The sequence below is a fragment of the Temnothorax nylanderi genome, unplaced genomic scaffold (assembly GCF_030848795.1).
Source record: "Temnothorax nylanderi isolate EJ_2023f unplaced genomic scaffold, tnyl_v1.0 TNYL_tig0652_pilon, whole genome shotgun sequence".
NCBI lineage: Eukaryota > Metazoa > Arthropoda > Insecta > Hymenoptera > Formicidae > Temnothorax > Temnothorax nylanderi.
The window spans coordinates 63,390-85,055 of NW_027249714.1; the positions used below are offsets into that span (position 1 = coordinate 63,390).

General features: G+C 34.9%; 3 protein-coding genes and 1 pseudogene across 11 annotated transcripts; 2 read left to right on the forward strand and 2 right to left on the reverse strand.

Annotated features, from left to right (window-relative positions):
• Positions 1 to 36: 36 nt before the first annotated feature.
• LOC139784639 (uncharacterized) lies at positions 37 to 6,502 on the forward strand. Of its 7 annotated transcripts, XM_071723824.1 has the most exons (7): positions 37 to 370; positions 473 to 1,312; positions 3,738 to 4,021; positions 4,414 to 4,546; positions 4,644 to 4,963; positions 5,042 to 5,251; positions 5,335 to 6,502. In XM_071723824.1, exons 5-7 carry the CDS (start codon positions 4,669 to 4,671, stop codon positions 6,321 to 6,323), a joined length of 1,494 nt encoding a protein of 497 aa, XP_071579925.1. In that variant the 5' UTR covers positions 37 to 370; positions 473 to 1,312; positions 3,738 to 4,021; positions 4,414 to 4,546; positions 4,644 to 4,668; the 3' UTR covers positions 6,324 to 6,502. The 7 variants fall into 7 exon arrangements, with proteins under 7 accessions (XP_071579925.1, XP_071579924.1, XP_071579926.1 ...); XM_071723823.1 differs by lacking the exons at positions 37 to 370; positions 473 to 1,312 and adding an exon at positions 2,779 to 3,206; XM_071723825.1 differs by lacking the exons at positions 37 to 370; positions 473 to 1,312 and adding an exon at positions 2,779 to 3,206 and having other exon boundaries at positions 3,738 to 3,870.
• LOC139784632 (proteasome subunit beta type-4-like) lies at positions 1,319 to 2,781 on the reverse strand (annotated as a pseudogene).
• A 278-nt stretch (positions 6,503 to 6,780) lies between the features above and the next one.
• On the reverse strand, positions 6,781 to 8,802 carry LOC139784641 (uncharacterized). The gene is made up of 3 exons (XM_071723830.1): positions 8,378 to 8,802; positions 7,824 to 8,211; positions 6,781 to 7,674 (listed from the first exon to the last, which is right to left on the reverse strand). Exons 1-3 carry the CDS (start codon positions 8,402 to 8,404, stop codon positions 7,502 to 7,504), a joined length of 588 nt encoding a protein of 195 aa, XP_071579931.1. The 5' UTR covers positions 8,405 to 8,802; the 3' UTR covers positions 6,781 to 7,501.
• A 1,168-nt stretch (positions 8,803 to 9,970) lies between these two features.
• Positions 9,971 to 20,730, forward strand: LOC139784635 (uncharacterized). Of its 3 annotated transcripts, none has more exons than XM_071723818.1 (11): positions 9,971 to 10,075; positions 10,470 to 10,536; positions 10,802 to 10,937; positions 11,601 to 11,952; positions 15,373 to 15,480; positions 17,200 to 17,410; positions 17,758 to 18,557; positions 18,748 to 18,968; positions 19,689 to 19,851; positions 20,023 to 20,140; positions 20,279 to 20,730. In XM_071723818.1, the coding sequence occupies exons 7-10, from the start codon at positions 17,837 to 17,839 to the stop codon at positions 20,118 to 20,120; spliced, it is 1,203 nt and encodes a 400-aa protein (XP_071579919.1). In that variant the 5' UTR covers positions 9,971 to 10,075; positions 10,470 to 10,536; positions 10,802 to 10,937; positions 11,601 to 11,952; positions 15,373 to 15,480; positions 17,200 to 17,410; positions 17,758 to 17,836; the 3' UTR covers positions 20,121 to 20,140; positions 20,279 to 20,730. The 3 variants fall into 3 exon arrangements, with proteins under 3 accessions (XP_071579919.1, XP_071579917.1, XP_071579920.1); XM_071723816.1 differs by having other exon boundaries at positions 15,373 to 15,475; XM_071723819.1 differs by lacking the exons at positions 11,601 to 11,952; positions 15,373 to 15,480.
• Positions 20,731 to 21,666: the final 936 nt, after the last annotated feature.

The window sequence follows — 21,666 nt, forward strand, 5'->3', positions numbered from 1 at the left end:
ATATATATATATATATATATTATAACCTAGAAATAGGGACGATCGTGACCGTCGCCGCGTGATAGATAGTGATAGTGAATATATATATATATATATATATTGATGACAGCAGAGAGCTGATCAGTACCGAGGAGATCAAGAAGCCTGTTCACAGGAGGTGTTTCTGCCGCGCGTACATAATATAACGCAAAAAGGATTTTGCATCAACGATATCAAATTGGCGAAGGCTATCCTGAGAATTTATGTTACAAACTACATCTGCGTGCAGCTCAGTGTTATCTAAAATTAGGTAATAGAGGATCAGCTGTTGAAACTGTTTTGCAAATGCATAACATACTGAATCAGCGTAATATGCCGAATGAAAAGAAAGGTAAGTATTCACTGTATATTTAAGTTGGAGGAAAAAATTGTTCATTTGTAGACGTATTTCTCGTATTTCTCATATAATCTCAAGAATTATTGAAATTTTTAGAGCGTTTACGGAGACAAATGAAAGACATAACATCGAGAATATCATGCATGGAAGATAATGCGGACAATATTATACAGATACTACGGAATTTCCCTCACAGCCCGAAGTCGCATATGGCGAAAATCCTAGGGCGGAATTCATAGACCAAACTTGAAAGTCAAGACGGTCTTAAGCTCGTTCTCAAGACTACGATCGATTCATAGTTCTTGCTTAAGACCGACTTTCAAGTTTAATCTTGAGCTCGGTCTTAAGTAAGCAAATAACGTTGCATAGATAAATCTTAAGACCGAAATGGCATTATTCAATGCACAGTTCTTACTTAAGATTTGTCTTGAGCCGGTCTTGGTCAAGTCGAGCAAATAGTCGACTTAAGACGGTTTTGTGAGGTTATGTGCTACATTGACTGCGTTCGGAAACGTCATCCGAGTGCGCACAAGTATACTCCCTTCTCTTTCTATCTCAGCGAGTTTGAAGAAGGGAGTATACCCGTGTGTACCCGGGCCCGGGTGATGTTTCCGAACGCAGCCATTGTATTGCGAGTGGTGATATTCCAGTGTCCGGATTGCTGGGGATTGCGTCATCATCGCGTCGTGTACCGCGACGATTAACCTTAAAGAGAGCGACGGGTGCAGTGGTGGTGTTTTCCCTCCGAAGAGGTACGACGAGTAAACTCGAGTTGCCGATACTCGAGGCGAGAAGGTGTGACGAGGAAAGTGCGTAGTCATCGATGTGAGAGACGAGCAGCCGAGAACGACGAGGAAGAGCAGAGGGAGCGAGTGCGAAAGGGGAGAGCGAGAGAGCGAGAGAGAGGGACAGCGGACAGGCCGAAGCCAAATAAATGTATAATTGATGAAAACTTGTTTTAATTTATTCATTAAGAGAGAATCGATCTTTACCATGGACGCTTTTATTATAACTTATTTTAAAGGAATAAGAAAACAATTTTTTACAAAACAGCAGGTCCCCAATAACTGTCTAAAGTTAGCGGTCCTTGTATTTCGACTTCTTTTTCTTTTGTGACAATGCCAAGATAATACTAAAAAACAGAGCAGATTGTTGACAATACAATTAAAATTATTAATTACACACGTACGAATTTTAATAGCTTACCTTTGGGAAAGATCTTGCGTCTCTGTAGAAAAGAACTTGCATTACTTTGTACAGAAGTTCGATAGCTTCCTCCTTATTCATTTGGTTATTATCCTCGTAAGCTTTTCTCAATATAGGCGTTGCCATGTAAGCACCGTATCCAGTCGCAATAACAGGATCGTTGTAAGCTGTCCCAAGCTTATCCACAGTTCCTAAAAATCTGAAAAGGCAAAACTGCGATTTACGATGTACTTGAAGACACGAAGTGTGTTGAGGAAACATACACTTACGGTTCTCCATTTTCCAAACCAGCAATAATAAAATTGTTCCAAAACGGATCGAAATTTGATCGTCTGTTATACATGACACGCGTTAGCCAGCAATGCAATGCGCCTTTGGCTTTAAACTAAATCCATCATCCAAGCATTGCTTCTCGAGACTGAAACAAAAGTGTTGACGTAAATTAGCGCTTTTGATACTTATTGGAAACTCTAATGTATTCTTATATCGTACAATAACTTTACAAAACTTTTATTAGTTTATTACATAGCACTCTACGTAATAAACTAAGATGTATTATTTGAAGAATATTAAAGACATGTAAAAAAAAAACTATGCTGAGACTCACATCTTTCTTTCCACATAGCTCTTGATGCACTGAAAATCCGCATAATCTCCGGACGCACCAAGGATGATGTTATCATTAACTTTCATAAGACGTTCCAGATTTCTGTAACGAGCGAGCGATCCGTAAGATCCTAGGACGTCTGCCGCTATAATAATTCCATCTTTGAATTGTATGCCAATGACAGATGTGCCAGTTGTTATAGGAGACCTGTAAATAATAGAATGAGAGTTAAAGTAAGCACTTATCATATCTTCATACCATTTCGGAAATTTATCTAGTACCAGTCTTAAGTATTTTGAGTTTCACTTTACTTTGTCGCTCTGTAAAAGAGAAGATAACATGCGAGATTTGCATCATCACAGGAATGTACAGAGAAACTTTAAACTAAGCGGATGGAAACGTTTGTAAATTATCAGATGAAAACGTACTGTGATTTCTGGAATCCACTGGTGCCGTACTCGCTGCCGGGAAAGTGATAAAATGCGTTGCCACTTCTGGAGCTCCCTGATGGAGTCGCGGTCTTCGGAACTTCCTGGCTTGCGACGCTTCGGCCTGTCCGCTGTCCCTCTCTCTCGCTCTCGACACTGGAATATCACCACTCGCAATGCAATGTAGCACATAACCTGACAAAACTGTCTTAACTTCTCCGCCCTTCGCGCCAACTTCGATACTTTCCGACGAAACCGTTGCTACTTGTGGAGCTCCCTGATGGAGCCGCGGTCGTCGGAATTCCTGGCTTCGGCCTGTCCGCTGTCCCTTTCTCTCGCTCTCCCCTTTCGCACTCGCTTCCTCTGCTCTTCCTCGTCGTTCTCGGCTGCTCGTCTCTCACATCGATGACTACGCACTTTCCTCGTCACACCTCCTCGCCTCGAGTATCGGCGACTCGAGTTTACTCGTCGTACCTCCTCGGAGGGAAAACACCACCACTGCACCCGTCGCTCTCTTTAAGGTTAATCGTCGCGGTACACGACGCGATGACGGCCACCGGCCACGACGGCGAGAATGACGTAATCCCCGGTAAATTCTTGTAAATCTTTATCATGATTGGTCAAAAAGCTTGCCAAGCTTGAATTCCCGAACATTGCCGAAGCCATATTCTTAAGCACAGACTTCGTCAAGACGATCTTAAGCTAAAACTTGTGTTCTCAAGATTTATCTATGCATGTAAAGCCGTCTTCAGACGGTTTTCGATCTTAAGACCGTCTTTGCCAAGATCATGCTTAAGACAAGTTTTGAGCAACGTCTATGAATTCCGCCCCTAATTTTCGGTCCGCATCGGCGGCGATAGAAGTGAAACATGCTCCAGAAAAAGGGAGATACGTGGTAGCTAATAGAGATATCAAAAGGGGTCAGATTCTATTCGTTGAAAAGGCATTCGCTTTTGTCCCATTGCCTCACGTTAAAACTTATATTTGTTACAATTGTTGTCGCTCATGCGGCGATACTCCTGTACCATAAGTTTCTATATTTCTTGTGCTTTGAGAAATCGCAAAATACATATATGTATATGTATTATATATGTGTAAAATATGTTAAATTTTGCCACAGATGTACAGAGTGTGTCGACAGCGCGTATTGCAATATTGAATGTTGGGATGAAGCACGCTCGTCTTGCCATCGTTGGGAATGTCTTGGCAATCAAATGGGCTTTTGGTCGCACATTGGAATAGCATATCTGGCTGTAAGAACGTTGTTCAAGTGTACAGCTGCAACTGAGGATAACAGACTTAACGAAGTGCAAGACCTAGTGACTAATTTTTCGAAACTCCAACCATGCGACGTTATTTCGTAGGAAAGTTTAATAATTTTCACGCGAAAATAAGATATGTGACGTATGTATATAGAGAATTTTTCGTAAAACTAAATTTATCGCATTGTGGATAACATGGATATATAAATATCGATGATCTGGGACTCTCTTATTGGGGCGATATTAAAATCCTTATGCATGTTTAATTTCAATCTTATATTCTTCTTTTAATTTTGATCTTATGTTCTTCCTTTATTATTTTAATATTTTAATTTGATTCATAAGTCAATCACATTTTTGTAAATGCTATTAGCCAATAAATTAGATATAAGATAAGCCGATTTCTCATAAATATTCAATTTCTTTTATATAATACGATTTATTATACACTTTGAATAGAATATTTTTTTAATGCTACTCTGCTTCTGAATCATTCTTGAATTTTCAACATAGTGAATTCAACATTATTCCTAGAACGCACGGACGAGGAAGACAACGCAGCAACTGCGATTCACGTGAAATTGCTGATTGAAGACTGCAAAAAATTACTGATACCTGATCCGGAAATTATTCTAGGCAATTGGGGAGTTATCGATGCCGATCCTGTGTACGTATGAATAATTTAAATTGTAATGTTTCTCATAATACATTTATGTTGCGTCTGTTTATGAATTTGTTTCTCAATTAAATTTCTTATTTTTCAGTACTAGCGATCCAACGGAGACGGAAATGGATACTATTTTGATATTGACCCGAGATAGCTATTATATTTCCGACTACGACGATCAAATCGATAAAGTTACACACTACCAAAGAGTCTTACTGGATGATATCGTGTTAATTGAATTCGGTCAACCTGAAAATATGGTCTCATTTTTCATGAAGAATAAACATTATCACTGTATTAGAATCAATTATTTTAAAGTAAACGGCGAGTACGGTTACTTTCACATGTTTCGTAATACGAATTCAAGGTTTTTTAATAACATGGCGGTTGTGATTAAAACTGAGGAGGAAAGCATAGGTGAGAAAACATCTTTATTTATATCTATATCGTAACAATTCTGAACAAATCTTACACCCAAAATTCTTGAAATTACAGAATCTTTAAAGGCAATCTGTGAAGCCATTTCAGTAGCCATGGAGATAGCAAACTTGCCAAAGGTTCCCATAGCCATGAATGTTATGTTAGATAAAAGAAAGAGTAAATTAGTGAATGTTAAAGGCTCCACCGGATTGTTGGATATTTCATCACTTCCAGAACTAACAAGAAACGTATCTGAGACTCAATTGCTTGCTTTAAAGACAGCATGTTTGTTGTTAAATTACCTCTATTATTTATATATACATTACACATATACATGAATAAAATATTTATAAAAGGCATACTCCTAGGTACAAAAGCTTTAAGCAATATGTCGGAGCAATTCAGCAAATTGAATAAACTGAGTTTCGGCGCAAAGAAGCCAATTGATTTAGCGAAGAGTGTAAGTAACAGACAGACGGAGAACATAACAAAGCCGATCTTTACTGTCGGCAACAGAAATATCTCAGGTAATGCAGAAGACAAGAGTAATAGCAACAGCAGCAGCAGTAGCGAGGATATTGAAATGACACACGTACCCGTCGAGAAGCCAGCGAATTTCAGTCACGACAAGCATTTAATGGAAGCTTATACACCATTGATTGGTATTATCATGGGTGTGAAAAATACTAACGTCGTGGACGGTAGTGTTTGTGAGACCAACGTGAACGAGAAATTATCCAAGATGAAACATAACGACATGAATTTAAATTCAAAACCTGATGTGGCCATTGACGCATTGCATCTGATTCCGCAAACTGGATCCGGCACCAGCACTATCAGCGCTTCGCCACAAAAGACTACGGCGACTACGCCGGAGATAACGGTGTACGATGTAGCGGGCAACATAGGCGAGGAAAGAGATCGAACCATTCGAATGTCAAGCTTAACGCTTTCTAAGAATATCAGTCATTCGACAGGGGACGTTGATAATAAAGCGTTATCAGCCGGTATTAAGAGCACTACTCTTCAAACGGATGGTAGATTAAATGACAAGAAAAGATCAGCCTCCGAACAGGATTTGACGTTGAGCATTACGTCGTCCCAGAGCGAATCTGCCTTAAAATCCATAAAGGAAAATATCACGAGCGTTACTAGTCCAGTAGCATCTACAGCCAAAGATATATTGTTGCCGTTCTCAAAACTTGCAAAAGGTGTTCAAACGTTAGGAGCTAATTTAGATCCCAGAAAGCTGAAGACAGGCCATATAATGCGAAATTTGTCAGAACACCATATGGAGGACCGCCGGAAACTTCAGGAAAGATGGGCCTCTTGTCAATCTAAACTTATTGCTTTGTAAACTTTACCTAAATGACCAGCTTTCCGAATGCGATTTATCATTAAATATCAATTTTTAGAGTTTATTAATGATTGTGTATTCGTGAATATTAAAATATTTGCGAATTCAGTATGTCAGCGATGCAAATACTCTTACACACCCTTAAAAGAAGGAATAAAGTATTGAAGCGTTGTATTATAGACAGTTTTATTATATATAGATTGCATAATTTAATATGAAAAATAAGTAGACAATTTTTTGAAACAAATCTATTTAATGCGACCAATCGGTATCAAAATAGGTATTGATACATAAATATTTTATAACAGGATTAAACATTTTATTCTTATTGCATCATTAAGTCTTGCCTTGTAGTAGTATCAAGATTTCATCTTTTTAACAGAAATATGTTATATTTATTTTTTTAATATACGTAGATAATCTTTTATATCAAATACATAAAATAAATAACGTAAAATGCAGATGAGACGATTTATTTATATGGAAAGTCAGGGAGAGAAGCTTCATAGTCATTATGTAAATACAAAGGAATTATTTAAATATAGTTTAATAAAACGTATATATAATGTATGGGGTTAGTGATACAGATATGAGTTTGAGATACATGGTTACCAAACACAGAACAAATATGATACATGACTATTCTATTCTTGTTATTGAATATATAATATAACTGTTTTAAAGTCAATAAAAAAATACAAATAGAAAAATTGACTCGTTACATAAAAAAAAAATTGATTAAGTTGATGAATTTATAAATGTGGTATATACACAACATAGTTGATATAATTTAAGCGTGCAACAGCAGAACTGAGTAGTGTTCATGTATTGAGATCGCGTTTGTATCAGTGTTATTTATCCTAACCGCTAGAAGGTTAACTAAAAATCTTAATTCTAATTTTGTACTTCTTACCGTTTTATCTTACTTTGTTTGCTCGCTAACTTACTTATATTCTTAAAAAATACTTAAAATTAATTTCTTGTACGCGTAGATATCTATGCATTAAACACGTTCGTTTTCATATATATATACCAATCAACGTCATCGTAGAAAAAAAAGTAGTAGTAATAATAATATTAAACGTTGCAGCACACGTTGTGTGTGTGTGTGTGTGTGTGTGTGTGTGTGTGTGTGTGTTTGTGTGTGTATCAAACATTTTATCTCTTGATAAAATTATCTATAAATAAAACGTTTGATAGATTGTGCTACCACGTCCTCGTCCACCACGTTCACCACGTCCACCGCGATGTTTGTTGATGCTGCCACGTCCATCGCCGTAGAATCCGCGGCCGCGGCCACGTCCACCGCGGTATGGGCCGCGAGATTTTTTGGATTTTTGCCATCTCCTTGCTGTAACAAAGAGAAATTATTTAATGATTATGATGAGACACTACCGTGTCTCGCGCGAAGTACACGCGCAGCGCGAGATCGCGCTGTGTGTATATTTACGCGAGCGGACACAAGTTGTAAATATATATTATTTATATTTATATACTTACGTTTTGTGAAAGCTGGCAAAGTCGTCAGACTTGTTGCAGCCGCTGGAATTGTCGCAGCCGCAGCACCCGTAGTTGTCATGGCCGCAGCACCCGTAGTTGTCGCAGCCGCAGCACCCGTAGTTTTCGCAGCCGCAGCACCCGTAGTTGTCGCTGCCGCAGTACCCGTAGGTCCCGATCCCGTAGTTGTCGCAGCCGCAGCACCCGTAGTTTTCGCAGCCGCAGCACCCGTAGTTGTCGCTGCCGCAGTACCCGTAGGTCCCGATCCCGTAGTTGTCGCAGCCGCAGCACCCTTAGCTTTCGCAGCCGCAGCATCCTTAGCTTTCGCAGCCGCAGCCACATCTAGCTGAATCTTATCTGCCGCCAGGGCCAACTCCCTGTCCTCGTCCTCCTGTAAAATAAAAAGGATTATATACAAAATTATTATATTTCGACACAATAGACACTGTTAATGTCTCGCACCAAGTATACGCGAAGCGAGATCGCACCATGGATCTTTTACGCGATACGACGAGTTGCGAGTACCCGAGATTTTAAGATTTTAAGATAATACTTACATTCATTGTCTCCATTGGTTGCATCATCGTCGGTAGCCACCACGCGGATAATATAACCGTGAAGGTGAAACACTCGCACGCTCGTCCGCGTGAGAAACAAAACGCGAGGACCGAGGGTCGCCCAGGCTGACTGGGATCTTCGTCGCGCACTAGGTCGTACTGTCGGCGTCGGCAACGCTCGCACGCTCATCCGCGCGAGAATCCGCGCGAGAAACAAAACGCGAGGACCCAGGATCGCCCAGGCTGACTGGGATCCTCATCGCGCACTAGGAAACGCACGCAGGGACGCGTATATGTACGTACGTACGTACGCGCGCGTGCACTAACGTCGGGGAGAAAAGGAGATTACGCGGACTTTTACGCGGACTTCGAGACGAATCTCCGGGGCGGTTCCCGGACGTTAACAAATTTGAACAAATGACGGCGGCGATTGCAGCGGCTAAGTAACAATAGAGATTGTGTTCGGGGAGCGCGCTTTTAGCGCTAATAGCTTTTTCGAACGCACACAGAATGTGATTGGTTCTTATCTTTGGATCCAACCAATCATATTTAATTGTTAAGCGGGGAGCACAGACTTTTGCATAATGCATAATGCGTAAAGGCCATCGCAGACAAAATTGCATAGCTTATAAGCTATAAGCTATAGCTATAAGCTTATAAGCTTATAAGCTATAGCTTAGCACAAGCGTAACATAAGACCGCTAAACCAATGAGCATTCAGCATAAAGTCGCCATATATTCATTGATTTACATAAGATGCTCATTGGTCCAGCGGTCTTATGCTATGTTTATGCAGCCTATGCAAGTTTGGCTGCGTTCGGGGAGCGCGCTATTAGCGCTATTTGCTTATTCTATCCTTGTTCTACACTTGATGAGCGATAAAGATAGAATGATGCAATAGCGCTAATAGCGCGCTCCCCGAACGCAGCCTTTGTGTGCGATGGCCTTAAGCGTAAGAAAATTGATTGGTCCATATACATGTGCATAAAGAAATAGACCAATCAATTTTCTTATGCTTACGCATTATGCGTTATGTAAAAGTCTGTTTCCCGCTTTACTTAGCTGCTCATCCACGGTTTATGTATTATACACAATTTCTTTTCTTATACGATCGGTAACATTATCGACGATACGCGAAATGGAATTATCGATTGATTGTTTATGGTAATATCATGATTTATTTGGTTTATGGTGGTATAGATTTACATAGATAGAGACTTCATGTCAGTGAAGCGATAACCGTGTTTCTTGATAAAGAAATATATAATTAAAAAAAAGGGAAGTAAACGTATATAGTATATAATTTGGTAAGAAACGTGAGATCGGATAGACGTCTATTAGACGTCGGAGCCGTCTAGTCTAACACACGTCTAGAAATATCTGAATTAGATGTCATATAATTTTATGTCATTTTGCTTCGAAATACAAAGTTTTTATTTTGCAAGATCTTTAGATACAATTAGAAGCTAATATTCACTAAATATCGATGTTTTATTTGTGAAACACTCTTTTAAACTGCAAATAATCTTTCGACATCTAATAGACATCTAATAGATATCTAATATCTCCCGCCTTGTACAAACAATTAACAGATGGCGCGCGCTATCTCGCAATAATTTCCACCGGTCGTTTTGGACGCTCCTCGGCTCATGTCTTGTTGCGTATCTGTGCGAATCCTCTCTATCACAATTTTATTAGGTAATCCTCTTTATTTCATCGAAAATTACGTATTTGTAATTATTAGATAAAATTTAACAATATATTTTTGTAGATATTTTCAATACTTGTCGCATATATTTAATAATCACCGCGGTGAAATAAACGTAATTAAGGTTATGTTTCTTGCAATTTCAAAAGCTTATCTCACGTATTATTTCAAACATGTATGTAGTACTCTGTATTTATATAATATTGGCTGCGTTCTGATTTTACTGCCAATATTGCAAATCTATTGTTTGTGTCACGCACATTATAGATTTTCAATACTGACACTACTGACAGTGAATTTCGCAGCCTATATTGAAAATTAATGTTATCCAGAACACACACTTTTTTCATTTTCTCATTTTAATATTAAATTCTTTTGTTGCAGCATTGCTGAAAAAAGGCAGATTGTTCCACGGATAGTGCTGCTTGCGGATCCTTTTTTGTGCTTAATAGTATGTAGCACCATTTAATGCGACGTTCGTCGACTCGTGTCCTGTTGCGTATCCTCATCTCTATCATATTCTTATCAGTAATCCTCTTTATTCCATCGAAAATTATGTACTATTTTTTCTTGCTATTTCACAAGTTTATATCTCACGTATTATTTCAAACATGCATGAAGTACTCTGTATTTATATAATATTATATTGATAATTAATGTATCTAAAACACACTTTTTTCATATTCTCATTTCAATGTAAAATTCTTTTGTTGCAGCATTGCTGACAAAAGTGGCGGATTGTTCCAACAGATTGTGCTGTTTGCGGATCTTTTTTCGTGCTTAATAAAAATAGCATTATTTAAAAAATATTAATCGGCCAAAATGAATGACGAGGTGAATGACGAGAGACCAGTAAGTACAGTTATAGTTTACACGTACGCATTGAGAGCTTTCCAGCGAGAGATACAAATCGACACAGGAGTCATTCTGTCATTGTCTCTCATCAAATGTCGAATAAAGATAGAATGACTCTTGTGTCGACTTGTGTCTCTTGCCGGAAAGTTCCCATTATCAACAGGATTTGTATAATCGCATTATTACACTTTTAAAATTTATTTATATTTATTAATATTAGCATTGAAACATTTTACTTTTATTTGGAACTTTGAATTAAAATATTTAAAAAATTAATATTTAGAATTCTCAAAATATTTTTTCCGAGAAATAAGTACATACAGATACCTCTTGATAAGATATTAATGCACAATATATTATTATATAATGTTTATTATATCAAGTATTAGCGATTTTATTTATTTTTTATACAGCATTGTCTATTTTGTATAGTAGGAGCAAACTCTTTGTAGACGGTTTCTTTGTTTTTAAATTTGTAATCATTTTTTAATTATTGTTATACCTCTCTTAATAGATGTAACTGATTTTTTTTTCCTGTTTATACATGGATATGTTTGTATTTATTTTTTCTGTTTTTAAAGTGATTTAAAATTATAAAGATTAAGAACTTGAAAAGGAAAAAAATTGCTATTTTCTTGCATTGCACATATTTTCATGTAGTTGCGGAAACATTTTACGCAAAAAGTGAAGCGGGCAACTGAGGATCTCACAAAAATGGCATCAATTGAGAAATTGAGAAACAGAATTATTGCGCCCAATATGACGAATAGTATCTCAAATAGAGAGTATGTAGACGTACAAGTTAGTGAAAACTCTATTTTAGATCATGATATAAGTCCACATGAAATGTGGAATAATGTGACAGAAGAAAATGAACCACAAAATATTAATATTTCTCAAGAAGTAACCTTTGAAAGGGAACAAGGAGCAAATAATGAAGAAGCGTTTGATCTGTCAGATAATAAAATTGTATTCCAAAATGAAATTGATCAGGAAGATGATGCTTCAGAAGGTAGTAATGATGATGATGATATAGATGATGATGAAGATATAAATGAAAATCAGTTCGAAACTGAGGGTCCGTTCCGAGTTACGCATGAAGCGCGTAGATTGCATAGAAAGTCGTTCCGATTTAATCAATGCGCGCATTGGAAGCGCTGTGGTAGCGCAGAGAATTCCCTAGATTGTACTAACCGTACTGAATTCTTAGCACTCCTCCCAGCGCATTGACTGCTTCTATTTCGACTTGAGGCAGTTGATGCGTCTGATGCGTTTATGCGGTCTATGCGCTTCTTGCGTAATTCGGAACGAACAACGGACCGTATTGACCTCTGACAAGAGGCAGAAATTTGTAATGATATTAGCCGACTGACACTTTTTTTAAATTAGGTGTGAAATCGATTGTATTTTGTTTGTAGATTATTGTAGTGCATTTATTATCGTTTGTTAGTTCATAATTAATTTTTAATTAAATATTTAAAGTGTCAGTCGTCGGTTAACATCATATGATACATCAACATATTATAAAATAAAAGAAGTTCGTTTGTAGTTAATTGTATTTTGTTTGTAGAGTTTTGTAGTCTCTTTAAATTGTTTATAATTAATAAATACATTTGTTGAACTATGTAGCAGAGGGCCATAGCTATCGTTAATTGATTGTCGGATAGCTACACAGTTCGACAAATGTATTTATTAATTATAAACAATTTAAAGAGACTACAAAACTTTTTAATTTTACTACAAAACTCTACAAACAAAATATAATTAACTACAAACGAGCTTTTTTATTTTATAATATGTTGATGTATCATATGATGTTAGCCGACGCGCGACTGACACTTTAAATATTTAATTAAAATATAATTATGGACTAAAACAATCGAAAATGAATGCACTACAATAATCTACAAACAAAATACAATCGATTCCACATCTATTTTTTTGTACACGCATCTACTTTTACAATTTTTTAGATACCGGGTTAAAATTTTGCACACAAATAGAGTATCATAGAAAGTATGTTCTCCTCTAATTTTATTAAAATCCGTCGACCGGTATAGATTTCAAGGGGATTTACGCTGTAGCTTTCTCAATATTTGAGATATCGATCTATTTCTAATTCTATTATATTTTTCAGTTTTTTAACCCTATTTCATATATAATTCTTTAAGATTTGATTGATTAGATCCATTTTTATACGCGATCAAAGGTCCATAATTTTTTTAGAAATGTGTAGCAATATCGGGCTATTTATAGTTTTATTATATTCTTGGCTTAATTGTCTAGATCGGATCATGATCTAAAATCGGTATGATTCAAGCAATTAAGTCAAGATCGGGGCATGATTCAGACAATTAAGCCAAGATCGGGGCATGATCTAGACAATTATGCCAAGATCGGGGCATGATCCGGACAATTAAACCAAGATCGAGGGACAATCCAGACAATTAAGCCAAGATCGGGGCATAATCCAGACAATTAAGCCAAGATTTGGGCATGATCCAGACAATTAAGCCAAGATCGGGGCATGATTTGAATCAAGATCGGGGGACGATCCAGACAATTAAGTCAAGATCGGGGGACGAACCAGACAATTAAGCCAAGATCGGGGCATGATCTAGACAATTAAGCCATGATCGGGGCATGATCCGTACTTATAGTACCAAAATTATAGCAGCCACTAATTTTGGTATTAGAAAAATAATTTCGGACACAATTACATCACAGCATCTCAAAGATATGTTAAATTTAAAAAGAATAGTATTTAATCTTTATTTAATTAAAGAATAACTACAACTTCATCTAATACTTGTCAAATTTCATCAATTCTTAACACATTCATACTCCTTTGAATGTTCAAGACGCTTGTCGTCACCTTAGCAGCAACAGTGTTTTGTTTACAGATTGCGATTGAATAAATTCATTGAACGTTCTTAATAAAAAGACAGAATGCCTCAAGAACTAATCAACCAAATCTTAAAGAATTATATATGAAATACGGGTAGAAGACTTGAAAATATAATAAAATTAGAAAAATTGCGCCAAACCAGTCGCAATTTATTCAATTCTAAATCTGTTATATTCTTCAGTCTTATATTCTCAAGTCCATATATGGACCATGTAGCCTGAACTACTCAAGTCAACATCGATTTAACATTGTGTCGATTGTAAAACTCCATTTGTGCCACTAATTAGTAATAAAATCACTTTTTATATATTTAAAAAATTATTTTAAAGTAGAAATAAAAAACTAATGTATAAATAAAAAATAAAACAAAATGGAAAAATTAAGAAATATCCGCAATTAGTAGGGATTATTTTAATAAAAACATTAATTATTTAATTGATTTTTGTAATAGTATAACAAATATTAGTCGCAATAAGGCTTATCACAATAAAAAAGTGTGCAAGTAGAAACTTGCACATTGCTTTCTCATAGTTTTTAAGTGTGCAAGTAGAAACTTGCACATTGCTTCCTCATAGTTTTTAAGTGGGCAAGTAGAAACTTGCACATTGCTTTCTCATAATTTTTAAGTGTACAAATTATAAATTTGAACATTACTTCCTCACAATTTTCAAGTATGCAAATTATAAATTTGCACGTTGCTTAATCGACATTTTATTTCGCTCATAAAGCTTCCTCTGTGAGGAAGCCAAATTAATAAATATCTACTAATAATTATACATTAAAAAATAGGCTTTCTCATAAGAGAAAGCTTTATGAGCGAAATAAAATGTTGATTAAGCAACGTGCAAATTTATAATTTGCATACTTGAAAATTGTGAGGAAGTAATGTTCAAATTTTTTAATTTTATAATATATGTCGGCTAATTTCATGGTCTACAATTAAATAATTAATTAAAAATTAATTATAAACATTGATTAGAACGGCGTCGATCCCTTTTCAATTCGCATTAGTACGCAGAGCGGGCAGACAACCGTTCCGAATTACTAAAGCGTTTCATGCGCATTGACAAAACGGAACGATTTCGAAGCGCTACGCAACAGTAATGCAGTCTATGCGTTTCATGCGCAACTCGGAACGGACCCTGAGGAGCAAAAGGCTAACTATGTTGCTGAAAATTTGAGAGAGTGGGCTGTTTATGACGGAAATATCTCAAAGAAAAAGCTTGATAATTTATTACTTAGATTGAATCCAATTTTTCCGACTTTGCCAAAAAGTTATAAAACATTGCTGCGTACCCCCAAACATCTTGATATTCATGTACTTCCTGATGGATCAATGTTGTGGTATAAAGGAATTGTACGAAATTTAAATGGAATGTTGCTAAATGAATATTTGAACAAATTTGGTAATATAATTATTGATGTGAACATGGATGGACTACCTATAACAAAGAGTACACGTTTAAAATTTTGGCCAGTTTTGGGCCGTCTCGTGCATACAGATAATGATCCATTTCTAATTAGTTTATATCTTGGTGAATGGGATCCGATAGATGTGCACTCTTATCTCCATGATTTTGTGACTGAAGTTGAACATCTTTTAGAACACGGATATATGAACAATGATGTAAGGTATCCATTCACTTTACGAAATTTTATCTTGGATGCTCCTGCACGTTCCCTCGTTAAATGTTGTGTGGGTCATAATGGTTACGGTGCATGTGAAAAATGTACTGTTGTTGGTGAACGTATCGATGACCGCACAGTTTATTTGGATTTGAACGCTTCACTACGCACTGATGAATCTTTCATAAATCAAATTGATCCACTGCATCACATTGGAGTGACTAATTTACTCAGAATTGCAAACATGGTTTCACAATTCAGGCTTGATTCATTTCATTTGGTATGGCATGGTAGCTTCAGACGATTGCTTTCAGCCTGGATGGAATGGAATGGACCATGGAAGCTTTCACGAAATGACAAAAATAAAGCCTCTAATTTACTTATATTATTGCTACTTTCTGTCCAAGTGATTTTAATCGACCACCCAGATCACTGGATTACTGGAAAATGTATAAAGGTACAGAGGAGCGGCGTTTATGTCTTTATGATGGACTTCTTGTGTTTAAACACATTCTAAAAGAAGATGTTTATAAACATTATCTACTTTTTCAAACTGCCATGTACATTTTATGTAGTCCAGTATTTGTGAAAACAATGTGTGATTATGCTCATGAATTGCTATTAATATTTATCCGGCATTCTACAGTTCTGTATGGCAATAAGTTTGTCGTATATAATATTCATTCTTTGTGTCATTTGTCACAGGAATGCAGAGATCACGGTCCGCTAGATAATTTTAGCGCATTTGTATTTGAGAATTTTTTGAAATCCTTGAAAAATTCTTTGAAATCATGTTACAAACCTCTGCACCAAGTAGCTTTTCGTGATTTGGAGCGAACAAAAAAATATTTATCAAATTGTCACGTGAAAGAAAAGTTCTGTCTCTTTCACAGATGTACATAAATGTTGAGGAACAAATCAATGGCTCTCATTTTCGTTGTTTGTCCATTGGCAATGTAAAATTGAAAATTGGTTACAAAGATTCATGCTTTAGAACATTTGAAGGAAATATTTATGTTCTTGTTAACATTGTCAAAAGAGATAATGCAATATATCTTATTGGAAACAAATTTCATCAAATGGAGGACTATTATACTTACCCACTTCCTTCCTCAACACTGGGCATCTTAAAAGTTTCAAATTTGGATAATGCAAGGCACGCCATTCCAATAAAAAATGTAGAAGCTAAATGTTGGTTAATGCCTGATGATGAACAATTTTTTCTATGTATTCCATTGTTGCATGCTATGCCATTGTTGTGAGGCTCTAATTCCAATTTTCAACTTTCTGAACACGTAGGTGCTATTTGTAAGATGTTTGTAAAATTGTATGTACAATTTCATAAATAATGTTAATTTTTTACATTTGTAATATTTGTTTAACTCTTTTGTGCATATCTTTTCAGTGTTTTGTTTTCATGTAGCCTTTATATTAATCTTTAGAAATATTATTTCAACATTTGTGTATTTACAAATTCTGTCAAAATTGCGTTACGAAGTAACTTTTACAGGATTTGTAAATACACAAGAATATAGTGTGTATAGAATTGTTTATATATTTATTAACTTCCTATGCTGCTTTTATTTTTGTAAAATAAAAGTTTATTTTATCTATTTAATAAAATTTAAATAAAAAAAGTTATTTTACAAAAATAAAAAGCAACATAGGAAGTTTTGCCTTTGTAATTTATTGATTTCTTTTATATTTTATTTTTTTACATTCCAGTTCATTGTTGCAAAATTTTTGCCTACCTCGGAAGATGATAACGTTTATTATGAGGTTGCTCTAGCCAAATGGCTAGTACGAATTAATGAAGAAATGAAGGGAATACTTCTTTGGCCAAATAATGATGCAGTAGCGGGCAAGTTAGTACGTTCTGAGGCAAAAGCAGATGAGACTTGGCGACAGTTGGAAGTAGAAGTTAAAAGATATTATGGTATGTTTTATGTTATGATATATTTTATATTAAATTGTATGATATACAAAGAAAAAGTAAAGTCGAGACTTAAAAGCATCTGGGGTGTTCAGGTCACACTAATGGCTCTTGCACACAGAACGCGGTAACGCTTGCCGCGCGGCATTACCGCGTCTTATGTGCAGGAGCCATAAAATACATGAATTCGATAGCATACTTCTGTAAACTTCCATAGAGCGTATACTGGGTCTAACTACCCAATATAATATATACCTCGAACATACACTTTTATGAAAAAGACATAAAAGAAGTTAGGCAGAAAAAGAGTAAAGCTTGTGCACTTCTATTTTATTTTATATTTGGTACAGAAACGTATATTGCTGCCAGAAATGCCGCTAAAGGTTTGAAGAGTTTGCGTCTGCCTATGAAAGTGATTCAAACAGTAAGATGGGCAGGGGGATGAGAAGAAAGCGAATAATGAAGTTATCTTCATCTGACGATGATTTATCTGATTCTGATGTTAAAAAATCAAGGAAGCAGAATAAATCAAAGATAGCAGCTGCTCCTCTTCCTCCACCACCTCCTCCCGCTGGTTCATCTCGTACGAAGTCTTTAAGTTGTGCCTCAAAAGAGAATATTCCTATAATAAAAGTTATTTCTAACAAGAAACAAAGAAAAGAAGTTACTTCTTCCGCATCAACTACAGCCATTATTAAGCATCAGCCACAACAGAAGCATCCATTACTAGATAAAATTGTTAATCTCAGACAGCAGGCAGCTGATAAAGCACAACAACGGAAGCAAGCAATGTGCTTGGAAAATATACAGAAGGTATCCATGAAAAGGAAAGCAACTAATAGCACATTGTGCTCGGAACTACCAATGAAGGTTTCTGAAACAGATGGGAGTTCCAGATCTGAAACACATTCGACGCCAATTCTGTTAAACTCACAATCTGAAAAGTCATATAATAGTGAATCAAATGATATTCAATCTATTTTACCTCAGTCTCCTTGTCGGTCTCTAGATGAGAATCAAAACCCATGTAGTTCTTTTACAAGGGATGATGTACAGATACCACTTAAACCATCGAGCAAATCAAGTGAATCTGATGAATTCTCACAAGGTCCATTACGGACTTCGACAACAAAATTGACTACACGTACAGGTATATATGTAGTACACTATATTTAATAAGAATACAACTCTAATTTCTTTAGATTTCTATAATGTAAATATAAATTGTTTCAAACATGAATTTACAAAAAAAACTGATAAGAAGTATATTTGCTTTATTTTTTCTTAAATATCTTTTATTGATTATTTAGTATAACTGATAAAACTGTTATTAATTACAGAATTAGATGTGTATCTGGGCAAGTTGGATAAAAAAGTAGACGATATGAGAATGAAAATAGGTTTGATACTTATTAATCAGTGCAAAATTAATAGACTTTTACTACCAGAGGAAAAAATTCTCCGCAAACCTCCAAATTTTCCTCCGCTTCCATTAGAAACCTTGGAACAATTTAAAATGTTCGAAGATTTTCTTTCAAATGATATGCAACTTTCAGATACAGTGAGTGATATTTTATACGCTTTATGAGTGATATTTTATATGCTTTTATGACAAATATTCTAATAAATTCCTTTTCGATAACTTTGATTTTGGTTTTGGCAAGAACATTGAAACATTATCAAGGTCTAGTTGTTAGCATTGCACGTCTTATTATTTATTAATAGCAATACAATAGTGTGGCTCCGAGAATAAATCAAAACTAAAATATTAAATGCCAATTTGAGCCTCACGGTTGGTGCGTTAAAAATAGAAATTTACAATGTCAAATACAATACGTACATTGTCTTTATAAAGGTTTCCAATCCCAAGCTTAGGATCTTTTTCAATGCACAATTGGAAGATATAAGAGAGAGAACCCCATGTGAGGTCCATGCAACGGATGAGAATTCTCCTTCCCATTATTTTTTACCCATCATCCGTTGCATGAATCTCACATGAGATTTCCTTGTTTCTTGTATTTTCCAACTAATTGTGCACTAAAGAGTATCCAAAGCTTGGGATCAAAACATTTGTAAATATATTGTATTTAAAATTGCGAATTTTGATTTATAACGCACATTCAACCGTGGAGGCTCAAATTGGCATTTAATATTCTAATTTTGATTTATTATTTATTATTAGATCATACATTTCCTTACTTGATAATGAAAGCTAATGGTTTTTACGTATCTGTTTTAAAATCTTCCTTTTGTTTTAATCAAAATTATCCTTTTATTTTAGTGTTATTATTTAAAATCCCTCTCTCTGGGAAATAATGAAGCTCGAGCGGTGTCCAAACTCATGTCCAACCTCTTGAGTAACTCTCTTGCTCAAGAGTTTAATTTTGATGGTCATGGAACCAAATTAGCTTTTAAATCCACAAAATTATGGGAATTAGTGCAAGGTTAGTAGAGTAAATCTATAAATCATATATCTAATGGAATACTATTTTTCCTATTATTTATGTTCCTTTTAAGGAACTTCTTTTTATTGAATTATTTTTTTATTAAAGTTAATTTTTTTTCATTTGCAAAGTATTACAGTTTTTTTATCCGTATATCTGTTAACTTTTCAGGTGCACTTGTGTTAAAATTTGAGAATAGTGATCTCAGTGAAGCACTTAAGTCTGTTAGGTCATGGCTGCGAAATGCCAAAGGAAGACGATGTGATTAAATTATTTGATGGAGTAATAGGTAAAAATAATAGTTAATTTTCTATATATTGATTAAGTATTAAATAATTGGGATTAAATAGATGAATTGAAATTAGAAAAGTAAAACGTATATATGCATTATTCTTATTTAAAACTCATTTTAGACGATATTTTACAGATGTTGTTTCATTGGATGCATCATGCATTAAAACTGGAATTACCTAGATAAAACGCTTGCTGTAAGATGAAACGGTTTCTATGGAAAATTTCGTAAATCAGATACACGCGTGACAAAAATTAGAAGTTTTATTTTGAGAAATTAATAATGATTGCTTTTGTGATATTAATTTGCGATATTATTTTAAGAAATTAGTTATATTTGCTTTTGTCATATTAATTTGCGATATTCCTTTGCGATATTATTTTGAGAAATTAATGATTGCTTTTGTGATATTAATTTGCGATATTATTTTAAGAAATTAGTTATATTTGCTTTTGTCATATTAATTTGCGATATTCCTTTGCGATATTATTTTGAGAAATTAATGATTGCTTTTGTGATATTAATTTGCGATATTATTTTAAGAAATTAGTTATATTTGCTTTTGTCATATTAATTTGCGATATTCTTTTGCGATATTATTTTGAGAAATTAATAATGATTGCTTTTGTGATATTAATTTGCGATATTATTTTAAGAAATTAGTTATATTTGCTTTTGTCATATTAATTTGCGATATTCCTTTGCGATATTATTTTGAGAAATTAATGATTGCTTTTGTGATATTAATTTGCAATATTCCTTTGCGATATTATTTTAAGAAATTAGTTATATTTGCTTTTGTCATATTAATTTGCGATATTCTTTTGCGATATTATTTTGAGAAATTAATAATGATTACTTTTGTGATATTAATTTGCGATATTATTTTAAGAAATTATAATTATATTTGCTCTTATCATATTAATATCATATAATATTAATGCAAAGTTTTTGTTACGAAAGTATTGAATTATATAACATAAAATATTGAATTATATTGTCATAATAAAGTTTAATTTAAACATTAATTTGTTTTCTTTACTTTTCCTTAAATTTTACGAGAACCATTAATGAAGAAAAAAGACAAGATTGGATAGACGTCTATTCGAAGCGTCTATTAGACGCGTCTATTAGACGCATCTATTAGACGCATCTAAAAGAGGCCACATAGACGTCTATGTAGATGCGAAAATCGATTTACCTTAGACGTATCTAATAGACATCTACTAGACGTCTATCCGATCTCGCGTTTCTGCCTGGGTAATTTGGTAAGTATTAACGATAATTTACAAGTAAAGTATTTGCTGTTTCTTTTAGCTTATAGATTTATGTGTTTAATAGGATTTCTTGATTCGGGCACCGCCGCGTGGATTCATACGCAATTCTGTGTTTGTGTGCCTCGAGGTATGTTATATACATATTAAATTATTATTATATATAACAAAATGTTTACTTTTTTTTCACAAACATTGGTTAACTTTTAATTTTAGGTTAATTCACTCTTCGTCTCTTTCTAAGGGGGA